General features: G+C 40.9%; 1 protein-coding gene across 3 annotated transcripts in view; it reads right to left on the bottom strand.

Moving 5' to 3' along the window:
- Window positions 1-13,592, bottom strand: part of RALB (RAS like proto-oncogene B) — a 47,836-nt gene that overhangs the window by 15,829 nt on the left and 18,415 nt on the right. For all 3 annotated transcript variants that reach the window (XM_025429096.3, XM_025429104.3, XM_035702371.2), the window contains one exon: window positions 5,124-5,289. In XM_025429096.3, the coding sequence (XP_025284881.1) occupies window positions 5,124-5,237 (114 nt within the window). In that variant the 5' untranslated portion in view covers window positions 5,238-5,289. The remainder of the gene's footprint in view (window positions 1-5,123; window positions 5,290-13,592) is intronic.

A 13,592-nucleotide genomic window follows, 5' to 3' on the forward strand; every position in this document is an offset into this window, starting at 1 on the left:
CATAGATTACAGTCTTGATGTTTCCTTTTTTCCACTAGAAACAGGAAATCCCTGATGTCTTGGTATCTGTTAAGATGATCCATGCTCCTGGTCTTGCAAGGCTGTGTGTGATTCAGTTTCAGATGCCCAAGACACAAAACTGAAACAAACTTCATAGAGACTCCTTCTTACTGAGCATGTCTAAAATGCCTTAGCTAGCCACTGAGCTAGCCGCAGTCAAAGGAGTATAAAAAGTCAAAAATAAAAAGGTTAAGATCCCCCTCCAATTTATCTCAAAGTCAGAACCTAGCCAAAAAGAAAAACTTCTGAGACCACTGCTCCTCACATAATCCAATTTTCATAGCAATTTCACCATATAAGCTAATTTTTTTTTAACTTGGGATAAAGCACTGACCAAGAACAAAGAATGTGGGTAGCCCATGAGACTTTAGATAACTGGCATCCCCAAGCACAAAACTCAGTTTCCTTCTCTGTGAAATCGGGCCTTACTAGCTGACATCTCAGGCAGGAGTCACCACACTTGACTATATATCAGAATCGCCGCCAGGAGAGCTTCCCATTTCCCATTTCTAGAACACTCTAGAAATGTTATCCAGAAGGTGTTGTTTTTTTTATAATAAATTTATTTTTTATTGGTGTTTAATTTGCCAACATATAGAATAATACCCAGTGCTCATCCCGTCAAGTGTCCCCCTCAGTGCCCGTCACCCATTCATCCCCACCCCCCGCCCTCCTCCCCTTCCACCACCCCTAGTTCGTTTCCCAGAGTTAGGAGTCTTTATGTTCTGTCTCCCTTTCTGATATTTCCCGCACACTTCTTCTCCCTTCCCTTATACTCCCTTTCAGTATTATTTATATTCCCTAAATGAATGAGAACATATAATGTTTGTCCTTCTCCAACTGACTTACTTCACTCAGCATAATACCCTCCAGTTCCATCCACGTTGAAGCAAATGGTGGGTATTTGTCGTTTCTAATGGCTGAGGAATATTCCATTGTATACATAAACCACATCTTCTTTATCCATCCATCTTTCGATGGACACTGAGACTCCTTCCACAGTTTGGCTATCGTGGCCATTGCTGCTAGAAACATCGGGGTGCAGGAGTCCCGGCGTTTCATTGCATCTGTATCTTTGGGGTAAATCCCCAACAGTGCAATTGCTGGGTCATAGGGTAGCTCTATTTTTAACTCTTTGAGGAACCTCCACACAGTTTTCCAGAGTGGCTGCACCAGTTCACATTCCCACCAACAGTGCAAGAGGGTTCCCTTTTCTCCACATCCTCTCCAACATTTGTGGTTTCCTGCCTTGTTAATGTTCCCCATTCTCACTGGTGTGAGGTGGGATCTCATGGTTTTGATTTGTATTTCCCTGATGGCAAGTGATGCCAAGCATTTTCTCATGTGCATGTTGGCCATGTCTATGTCAGAAGGTGTTTTTTAAGAAGGTGCCCCAGGAGATTCTGCAGTCAGCTAAATTTGGGAATCACTACTAACATTTCTTCAAGCTCCACAATTATGATTCTGAAACTATACTGTCTAATATAGTAGCCACTAGTCACGTGTCACAGAGCTCAGCAGCCACATGTATGGACAAGTATAGATACAGAACATTTTCACCGAGGCACTATTTTAGAAAACTGGGGCACCTGGGTGGCTCAGCCTGCTGAGCGTCTGCTCTCAGCTCAGGTCACGATCCCAGGGTCCTGGGATGGAGCCCTGCGTCTGGCTCCTTGCTCAGTGGCAAGTCTGCTTCTCCTTCTCCCCACCCGGCCCTTGTGCGTGCGCGCTCTCTCTCTCTCTCTCTCTCAAATAAAGACATAAAATCTTAAAAAAAAAAAAAAAAAAGAAAGAAAATCAATTAAAGACTTCTTAAAACATACATCGTTTCATCTCTGTTCTTTCTTTGTTCTGATTTTATTTTGCCATTTCTTCAATAAATGCTGCTCTTGGGGATCCCTGGGTGGCTCAGCGGTTTAGCGCCTGCCTTTGGCCCAGGGCATGATCCTGGAGTCCCGGGATGGAGTCGGGCTCCCTGCATGGAGCCTGCTTCTCCCTCTGCCTATGTCTCTAACCCTCTCTCTCTCTCTCTCTCCCTGTGTCTCTCGTGAATAAATAAAATAAAAATCTTTAAAAAATAAAAATAAAAATTTTTAAATTTTAAAATGTTTTAAATAAATAAATGCTGCTCTCCAGTCCTCAAATGTTAGCACACAAAAAGATAGACTATAATCAAGCCTCACATCCCCTTGTTTCTCTGAAGATAGTGGGAAGAAGGGACAAAGCACTTCTGCATCCATCTTCTCCCCTCCCTCTTACCATATGCACACATACAAACATACATAATAAAAAGGAAAACCCAGATGTGACTGCACTACTTAGTCTCAACTGCATGAGCAGCCATGCTATTGATAAGACTACTGGACTGGATAATTCTTTGTTGTGGGATCTCTCCTGGGTACTGTAGGATGCCTAGCACCATCCCTGGCCTCTACCCACTAAGGGCTAGTAGTATCTGTCCCCTAGTTGGGACTCCCAAAAATATCTTCAGACATCACCAACGGTTTCCTGGGAGTGGGGACAAAATCCTCTTCCTCATCTTGATTAACAAGCTACTCTAGTCCTGTCTCCATCTTAACTCTGCTCCTCACCGTCTCTTCTTCCTAGACTTCATAGAAGAACAATAAGAAATTTCAGTAAGCAAATCATCTTATTAAGCAAAAACAAAGACTTTCAAAGCCATTTTCAAAAACTGCCTCTCCTCTTTGTGCAAAAATGTTCTGGGTAAATCAAGTGGATTCTGCTAGATTTCCCCTACTTTGGCCTCTAGTATAAGATAAAAAGAAGGAAAGGGATCCCTGGGTGGCTCAGCCGTTTAGCACCTGTCTTCAGCCCAGGGAGTGATCCTGGAGCCCACATCAGGCTCCCTGCATGGAGCCTGCTTCTCCCTCTGCCGTGTCTCTGCCTCTCTCTCTGTGTGTGTCTCTCATGAATAAATAAATAAAATCTTAAAAAAAAAGAAAAAGAGAAGGAAACATCAAAGACAAGAGTTTCTCATTGTAAAATATACAATGACCCAGGAGGAAATCAAGGTTTTGGTCCAAAGCTTATTCATTTTGGGGCCCCCTGTTTAAGGAAAGAATATAAAACTATACATATAATATTAGATACAAAAGTGAATATCTAAAGTGAGAAAAAATCATAATCCATTAAAAAAATTTTTAAGTGGACAAATACTGTGGCAAATATACCTTCAGGAGACCCTCAGTGAGTCATGCCTTGTATGATGCTCTGCCCTTAAATGCAGAGGAATCTGTGACTGGCTTCTTACCAGAATAGGCAACGGTCACAAGATCACCCCATGATTACATTTCCTTACATAAGAATCTGTCTTAGCTAACCAGAGAGACTCTCCTACTGGCTGTGAAGAAGCAAGCTGAAGTATGAACTACCTATGGAAAGGGCCTGGTAGCAAAGACCTGCGGGCCTCCATCCCACATCTGCAAGAAACTGATCTCTGCCAGCACCCAGAGCTTGGAGGAGAATCCCAACCTCAGCTGAGCTCACAGCCACAACCAACACTGCTACAGCCTTCTGGGACCCCAAGCAGAGCACTCAGCTAAGCTGTGCCAGACCCCTGGAAACTGTAGATAACAAATGTGTGTTGTTTCAGACTGCTAAATTTATAGTAGTATGTCACATGGCTATAGAAAACCAATATGAATACCACTTATTTCACAAAATAATACATTTTTATTAATTAGCTGCCTGATATACCTCTAGTATACCTTGCTGCTGATTTGTTTGCCGTGTACTCTTTGATTATCTCATAACACCTGCCACTGATTCTCTAATACTTCCTATAGTGAATAAAAAACAATTTAGTCTTGTCCTCTAGCATAATCAGTCCAAATTTCTCTTTTATTGAAAGTTTAGAAGGTTTTTCTCTGCTTCATAATGACGTGACATTATTAGTAACAAAAGTTTTAGGACTATTGTCAAATTTAGGAAATCTTTATTGAACTTCCTTGTAAGAAGGTCTAAGATCTAGAAGAAATTTCCAGACCAGTTTCTTGCTCCGTATGTCTCGACCCTTGTTTCTCCTCCATGGCACACACATTTTCAGAGCCAGGTGCCATTTTCAGGACAACATTCACACCACGATATACTCCTGGCCCTGCACCTCATGTCACAGTGCCAGATGAGTCAGCAGAGTGGGTGGTGGGTATATTCCTGGAAGCCATTCCACTAGTGGGAACGCTGGTAATACCACATACCAACATGACTCCAAACCACATAAATATATTCCACTAATTCCCAACTAAACATATCCTAATTCAGCTTCACTCAGCTAGATCCCAAAAATGGCCATCACCACTCCAATACCATCCAACATTAGAGGAAGTTGGACAGAGGGTAAATCTAGTGAAAATAGATCTATCTAAACAGAAAGATCATGATCAGAACCGAGCGTGGTTAAAGGTATCTCCCTTTCACAAATTTTGTAAAGCACACACCTGTGTGAGCTTATGCAAGCTCTAGTCAGAACACTCTTACCTATAGTATCAGCCAAGGGCCATCAGGCAGGGACATTTGTTGCCATGGAAATCAAAACTGTGTTGTCACATTGGACTCGGCACCAGTTCCATTATCTACATTAAGTGATACAAATTTGAGGCAAGGACAGTGAGAGCTTTCCTTTGCTGCATGGGAGAGAACTAGAGAGAACCAGATGTCTATCACTTGAGGAAAGACTCTTATGACAAGTTAGCTCTCCCTTTCAGTATCTCTCCAAATGGACTTTACAAAGCTAATTATCTGACCTGTTCTTTAGAAACAGCCTCTTCCCCTGTTCGTGTCAGAAAGAAAGCTCAAAGGATGATGGGAATCGTGCGAGCAAGGACCCCCTCACATTCCTGCCACAGTTGAAATTCCTTACCAAAAATCAGCAAAGTTTTATGCTGGTTAGACCCCCTAAAAAGCTATTCAGAAACCATGTTAACACAAATTTGCCCCATGATCATCCATGCGTGTGAGGCAATGAGCACATGGACACAGCTGGAAAAGGGACATTGTTACAGCGGACTCCATGACAAAAGCCGCCTGTGCCTGGCATGTCTTACCTCATCATACATGAACTGAAGAGTCAGGGCTGACTTGCCAACCCCTCCACTGCCGACCATGATCACCTTGTGAAGGGCCAAGGAGCTCTGGCTCTTACTCTTGTTCGCAGCCATCTTGCTGATTTTCTAAGGTTGCAACACACGAACAAAAGACCTAGTTGAAGAGCTGCCAATGAACAAGACAAAGACTTAGAAGCAGTTTGATTTCTACCCAATTAAAATTAAATGAAATCCATATGCACCAGAAAAGCCTAACCCAGACATTTCAATAGAGAAATAAATCTTCTAGGTTCCACAGAGATAAAACAATCCCTCCAACAACCCCACAAGTCATTTACCACAGCAGAGCCAGAGAGAAAGCAGAATGGAGAGAGAAAAAAATAGGTATGCACATCCAATGTGTGTATCACCGGAGCAGGAGGGGAAGGACAACCTGCCACTAAAAATCTATTATATCCTCAAAGTGCTTCACCCAGGGCAGAGTGACCAAAGAGCTCCCAGTCCCACCTTTCACCCCTACCCCAAGTCATCTGGAGCCCCAGAGAACACCAGCACTCAGGGACCTCAATCTCCACCCCTTTATTCTACTCCTCACCTCCCCTTGTACCTCTACCTCCTGACACACACACCCACACAGCCCCCCACACAGGCCATGGAAGTGCTCAAGAAGAGGAGGGGTAAGTGCAGCTTCTATAATAAGTACCCCTATGCGGCACATGACAGAGTTAAAAGAAGAATGAAATTATTTTCCCCAAGTGCATTTAAAGTGATGAACTAAAATGAGCTAAACTCTCCTATAATTAACAGTTGATTAGTCAAAATCAGTTTACAATCAGACATGAGATAAAAAGAGATGAGGGGGGGATCCCTGGGTGGCTCAGCGGTTTGGCGCCTGCCTTTGGCCCAGGGCGCGATCCTGGAGTCCCGGGATCGAGTCCCACGTCGGGCTCCTCGCATGGAGCCTGCTTCTTCCTCCTCCTGTGTCTCTGCCTCTCTCTCTCTCTCTCTCTCATAAGTAAATAAATAAATATTTTTTAAAAAGAGATGAGGGTCCCTGGAATTAATGGGAAGATAAAATTTTCCAAGTAGATACCTGGAACTTATTTTAACTCCAGTGCCAAATTTTATTTTAATCAATTTGTATGGAAAAGCCTATTTTACATAGACCACAGGGTAAAGAAAAGGATGTGGGGCTGGGCATCTCATGGGCCTGAGCCCGGGTCTGCTATTTGTGAGCTGGGAGACTTAGAACTACCTGATTTCCCCAAGCCAGTTTTTTACCTGCAAAAACCAACCACCATTTACCTTGTTCGATTCTCCTGAGGATTAAATAAGACAACACATGTGAATGACCTAATAAGCACAGTGCCTAGCACCCAGTAGGAACTTAACAAAGGCTGATTTCCTTCCTAGCAAACCTAACTTCCTAGCAATTCTAACTTCTTAAGATTTAAAACTTTTTTCTAATTACAGTATGATAGGCTCTTATTTCCATTACTGCTGACAAAGGAACTTGAAAACATCACCACTAGAACAATAAATTAATACATATAGCACACACATAAATCATCCAGGCAAAATAAAGCAACATTGTTTTACATCAATGATTTCTATCCTTGGCTGCACAATGGAAATCACCTAGGTAGCTTTAAAAACATCCTGATGTGTGGGTCCCACCCCAGAGATTCTGATGGAATTGGCCTGGCATGCATCCTGGGCATGGGACTTCTAAAAGCTTCCCAGGTGATTATAGTGGATGCTCAAGACTGAAAAGTTCTCTTACATGCACAGCTCAGTTCAAAAGAAAGAAAATCCCTATGGTAGTGCAAAAACTCAGGGCGGTAAGAGCTGCTATTCCTGCAGTCCTGAATAGCTGCTGTTCTTGATAACTTCAGATTTCACAAACACACAGGGCTAGGAGACCAGATGCTCAGGCCAGGTGGGAGTTAGAACTGAGACACGAAAGCCCTTGGAGGAACACACTTAAGGTAAAGAATAAACTAGAAAAACATTTGTTGACCAACGGGAGACAATGACAAGGAAGTCTGTCTGACTGAGCCCCAGCTGCATGGAAGTGTACCTAGAAAATATGTGACCACAACACTTCTCCAAAGCCAAGAAATTAACATAAAAAGCAGTCCCAGGCTGGTCATGGTGCCAGAACACAAGGCAGAATGATTAACAAAACCTCTCTAGGGGGACAACATACACTGAGAGATCAGGATACTCATAGCTAAAACTCACAGGTAGGAGTCCACAATTCCAACCTACAACACACCTAAGAAAATCACCATACATGGGAGTCCACATCCATAACAAGCAGGACTTTTTGGACAATTATAAAAAGTATAATTTGAGCATTTTTAAAAGATTTTACTTATTTACTTGACAAAGAAAGAAGAGAGCATATGTAGGGAAAGCAGAAGAGGGAGAAGCAGGCTCCCTGCTGAGCAGGGAGCCCAATGTGGAGCTCAATCCCTGGACCCTGGGGTTATGACCTAAGCCAAAGTCAGATGCTTAACCAACTGAGCTATCCAGGTGCCCCATAATTTGAGCATTTTTAATAAAGCCAAAATCAAAATATTAGAAAAATGGCATTATCAAAAGACCAGGAGTTGAACAAGAACCCCTCTGAATGTCTAAAATATTTTTTAAGTACTTAAAACAAAAAGTTATAAAACCATAGGGGAGAAAAAAAAAAAACCTATCATTTTTTTTTTTCTCTACTTATCTTTGGCTCATTAGCTGGGGTCCTGAAGATTTAACTGACAAAAAACAGATTAACAAGAGAAAAACAAACAGGAGCTTATTACTGTGAGCATCTCACATACACACACAAATTCAGTGATGAGTAACTCAAATGGGGTGGTTAGAACTTCGGCTTACATAGCATCTTAACAAAATAATAATAAATTTTATAGAGAAGTGACAAGACCAAAAAACAAAAGACTCTGCAGTTCTAGGGGTAACAAACTATGGAAAGGCAAATACTATATAAAGGAAATTGATGGATGATAAGAACTGGTGAGTGGGGTGTGTTATGCAGGCTCCTCCAGTGCCTTCTCTGGGCTGCTAAGAATCTTCAGCTCTCAAGGATAGCTCTGCCCTTCCTGGTAGAAAGGGGAGGCACAGAATCTTATTTTGGTCTGTTACTTTTCAACTGCCTTCAGCTCAATATGCCTCCAGCATATTTTGGGATGGCATCCTCGGAACCCTTTCAATTCTTAATAGAAAATTTAGGAAATAGGAGGTTCTGGTTGGCTCAGGTGGTGGAGAACTCAACTCTTGATCTCAGGGCTATGAGTTCAAGCCCTGTGTTAGGTATAGAGATGACTTAAAATTTAAGAAATATCTAAACTGTCTCTGAAAGAGAAAAATATCATTTATGAGTCTGCCAGGAAGAGATATTCACTATTAACAGTAGACATCCTGCCAGTATTCTAATCTATATATTCCTATATATAAGACCTATTTGAGATCATATTTGTGTAGTTGGCATGTTCTCTCTCACGTATTATATCCATCTGTCTCCTCAGAGCAGACTGAACAGAATTAAACCTTTCCTTGATTTAAGGACCATCATCAGCATGAAATCAGTTATGTGAGCAGCCTTGGGCTGTTGTGAGAAGGATCAGATGTCCGCTTCTTCTGCGCCTTCACAGCCCTCAGTTTACTTGCCTATGCCAGTCTTCTTTCCACTGCTCCTTTTCTAATTATGTGCTTTTTAATAAGTGTTCTAAGCAATTAACTAGATAATTAAGCACATTAGAATTGTGACTAAAATAGAATAAATGGGATAAGGCGTGGGCCTCCCCAAAAGGCTTTACTTTAGGAAAGTGAAACAACTTTTGACCTAATTTCTGGTCCACAAGTGTTTTCCAGAGAGCTAAGGTTGGTGCATGAGGTTGGAACCTCCAGACTATCCATCACATAATTTCTTTAAAGCAACCTTGCTCCTGTGAATTATTATAGTTGTATGAAAATGGAGAAATAATCTTCCAGGTTGGGGTGCGGGAGGTTTTCAAACCCATGGAGACATCTATCTAATTCTGAGCTGTTATTTTCCAAAAACAAAGTCAATTTCCCTAGAGGAAATCACAATAAATGAACTGAAGACTATTCAGCAAATCTAAAGACGTCTGCCAAAGTATCTGTGCTCAAAAACTGAATAACCACAGTGGATATTTCCAACCTACATAACTGCTTTGGTCAACTTGACCTGATGAAGGGAAAGACAGGATAAAAGCAGAAGGGCTAGCCAAGTGCCCATGACCAAATCAATCCTGGAAACTGGAAATGCCCACCTCCAGGCTCCTGACATTGGCCACTGTCAGTCTACCTGTTGTTTTTGTTCTTACTTGTACTGAGAGTGTTCCAGAAACATGGTCTTTGACTCAAGAAACTCTAAGTCCAGCAATTTAATAAATCCTGTGGCAGAACGATGCAAGTCAAGGGGTGCTCTGAGAACACAAAGGAGGGATGTCTAAATCAGACTAGAAAGTCAGGCAAATTCTCCCAAAGGGAGCAACGTAGGAACTGGGATTTGAAAGAGTGGATTTGATAAAGAGAGGAAGAGAAATAACAGGAAGAAAACAAAGCAGCGCAGTTGAGGAAGTGCATGCTGATGATTTAATGTTTATAATTGATATGCCTACTCAACAAATGTGTTCTTAAAGAAAAAAAGTGTTCTTAAAAAATAATACAAGTATCCTTTTCACCCCAACATTATATGAAAAGTTTCAAACTTTTAGCAAAGTTGAGCAAACTGCACAGCGAGTCCATATACCCACCACCTGGATTCTCCAGTTAGCGTTTTGCTCCATTTGCTTTACCACAATCCCCATTATTTGGCATCCCTCTTCCTATCCATCAATCCATCTTACTCTTCTGATGCATTTCCATGTAAGCTGTAGACATCAGTACACTTCATCCCTGACTTTGGCGGAGACATCATTTTTTACACAGCAATCATACTCTCCCCCCCACACACACACACAAACACACTGCCTTCACTAACAATTTCAGAACTCTCTCTAAAGGGTTAGCAATCCTCCTAAATCATTTCAACAAACTATGTGGGTTCCTGGCCAATACATGAAGCCACAACACAGACTTTCCATAAGGGGAATGAAAGCCCATAACACCAAATCCTGGCATGGCTCTCACTGGGTCAGAAGTCTTTTACAAGGAACTTGAGAAACACACCAGTGAACACCCTTTACTATGTCTCCACCTACTAACAGGAAAGCACAGCAGTTAGATTCCTTTTTGTCCAAAAAACATTTAAGTGCTACCTTGTGCCAAGCCGTGGGTCTCTGCCTTAGAAAACTTAATCCCCTAAGGAAAGACATACAACTAAAGCATTTTAATAGACTTTCTCACATTCAGTGATGAACACAGTACAAGACATAATGGAAAGCATAATGAACTCTGGGAAGAGAGAATCAGGAAAGGCTCCAGAATTGAAGAAGAGTTCACTCAGCAAACAAAGAGTGAGAGAGGGGAGCTTTCCACCCATAACTGAGAGCACATGCTAAGGAAAAAAAGCATGAAACATAATAGCAGGTACCAGGTATCACATGATATTGAGAAGACAGTTTCATCTATAAACGAGCGTGAGATGCCATCTTGAGAAACCTACCTGGGAGGAAATAGGAAGCCACTGCAAGGTGTGTACCCCTGCCCAAGTGACCACGTAAAGCATTGGATCAATAAGAATAAACAGGGCAGCCCCTGGTGGCACAGCGGTTTGGCACCGCCTACAGCCCAGGGTGTGATCCTGGGGACCGGGGATGGAGTCCCATGTCGGGCTCCCTTCATGGAGCCTGCTTCTCCCTCTGCCTGTGTCTCTGCCTCTCTCTCTCTCTCTCTCTGTCTCTCATGAATGAATAAAATCTTTTTTAAAAAAAGAAAAAGAATAAACACACATACTCCCATACAGAAAAATGAGACACCTCAAACTAAAAAAACTTCATTCCAATGGTTCAGGAGGGAGGCAAGTGTTGGGAAATGCTTTTCCTATGCCATGTTCTATGATACATTAATATGAGACAGGGCTCTCTACCATTCAGCATTAATTCAAAGACTAGAACACATTCACTTGAGAAGAAAAGTTATTAAAGCAAATCACAATATATAAACCACACAAATGCATGTTAGGAGGAAGGAGTGTTTTCTAGTGGTCCTTAGTCCCATAGGCTAATATAATCATCAGTCTTTGGTTAAACTGAGACTAGGAGAAAATGAGTTAGTAGGTAGAGTCAAAAAGCCACCCTGTCTGTAACAGAGTTATCAAGAAAATCAAATGAGAATTTGAAAATGCAGAGGAAAACTTACTCCTCCTGTCCCTCTCATAAAATTCAAGTGTCCTAGGTAATATAGCCCACAAAAGCATATGAGGAAATTCTTAGACACTGTACACATGCAAAGAATTGCACTCAGCATTTTTTTCCAGATAATATAACTTGAAGGTAACCTAGATATTGCTAATAAGCCATAATCATAATACTTCAGTCTCCCAAAATATCATCCATGTTTTTAATAATTAAATAAGAATCCAAAAGGAAAGCAATCCTAAATCTGGGACAATTTAAGCACCAAAACAATTAAAGACAGTAATGACAACAGACCACTGAAAAATTAGGAATTAATGAATCCATACCTATAATAGGTATTAAATAAACAAGGAAAGAGGTAGAGCTCTTGCTTCTAGTAGAATGCCAAAGGCAGACCGATAAATGCAGGGGGTACATCTGAGTTGGAAAATCAACATTTTTCTAATAATTATAGTAAAGACTGGTCTGGGCAAGAATCATTAATAGATGCTAAATCTAAAGGGGAGATCTGGATGAGGAACAGGATATTTGCACGGTCTCCACATATTAGTTATGAATCAGAGTCTGCATTTTAACAAGCAGCACTACTTAAGTGTCAAGGCAAATCCCAATTATTCACAACACTTCCTGTTACGATCCAAATTCAGAACAATCTGATCTAAATTAGGGTCATGAAGAACCCTCCCAAAAAAAGCAGTGCTTTCAAATATGAAGTAACACAGGAAACAGATGGATTGCAAGGATTGTAATGAAAAAGTAAAACGCAATGACACTGCCTACTCAGTAGATGTCATATCTGTTAGTATTGAAAATCGACATGGAATCTTTTTCTTACATCTAACACCAAATTATTCAATAGTTGTAACAAAAAAAAACAAACTGAAGGACTGTACAGGAGTGTGCCAGTGTGTGTTGGCAGCACTTCCCTTCCTGCGCTGAATCCCTATATCACTGTCATTTTAACAAGACAAACTGTGGTTATTGGTCAGCAGTCTTAAAGGCACTCCTTGGGGAGAGAGATAGTGGCCTATTCCTATGTATGTCACCAGGACCTAGAACTCTGACCTCCAATGTATCAGAGACCTAGAACCACCCAGAGAGTAAATAAAGGAATGAATGAATCATGAGGAAAGGGTTTCAAGAAATGAAAACAAGGACACATTTTAAACGATTTTCCATGACGCATACTATGCCACATTTCTCATCAGTGTTCCATTAATGAAATAATGTCTTGAGTGTTCTATTGTGAACACTGATTCTAGACAGTACATCATTAAAGTAGCAGCCCTCCCCAGAGGTTCTTGTTATGGCTTAATAATAAATGCCATTAGTTACAAAAGTAATAGTAATTTAAAAACAATCCACATGCACACACACACTCAGGAGACAAGGTGAAAACACTGGTCAAAGATAGACAAAGATCAGTAAAGATAGCAACTGAAATGGATTGAATTACCTCAAATTTGTTCACAATAATACTTTAAGTATTATTGGTCACCTTTGGAGGACTAGGAAAACAACTCATTTTTTTGAAAATTGGTAAAGACAGAGAAAGAATTTAAAATGCACTATGTTTTTCCTATACACTGTACTAACAGGTGACTAAATACAGCTGATCCTTGAACAACATGGGGGCCTTACGGCACCACCCTCCCCCTACAGTTGAAACTCCGCATATAACTTTTGATTCCCCGAAAATTTAATTACTAATAGCCTACTGTTGACTAGAAGCTTTACATGAACCGTTAAGTAACACATAGTTTGTATGTTATATGTAGTTATCTATACTGTATTTTTACAACAAAGTAAGCTAGAGAAAATGTTAAGAAAACCTTAAGGAAGATAAAATGCATTTACAGCACTGAACTGTATGTACCGAGAAAAATCCACATATAGTGGACCACACAGTGCAGACTCACGTTGTTCAAGGGTCAACTCTAATGGATGAAACAAAGTTTCCCTTCACAACATCTTCTAACAAATCAAAGAATGACAGAATTTGGGCTACCACCATTTTGAAATTCCTCACAGATTAAGAAAATCTAGCCCTGAAAATCAAAGGCTGCTAACATTATTTAAAGAAAAAAAAAAAAAGACAACTTGACATTATGAGCACTTTGAAAAAGATAACCAT

Source organism: Canis lupus, chromosome 19 (genome assembly GCF_003254725.2).
Source record: "Canis lupus dingo isolate Sandy chromosome 19, ASM325472v2, whole genome shotgun sequence".
Classification (NCBI taxonomy): Eukaryota; Metazoa; Chordata; class Mammalia; order Carnivora; family Canidae; genus Canis; species Canis lupus.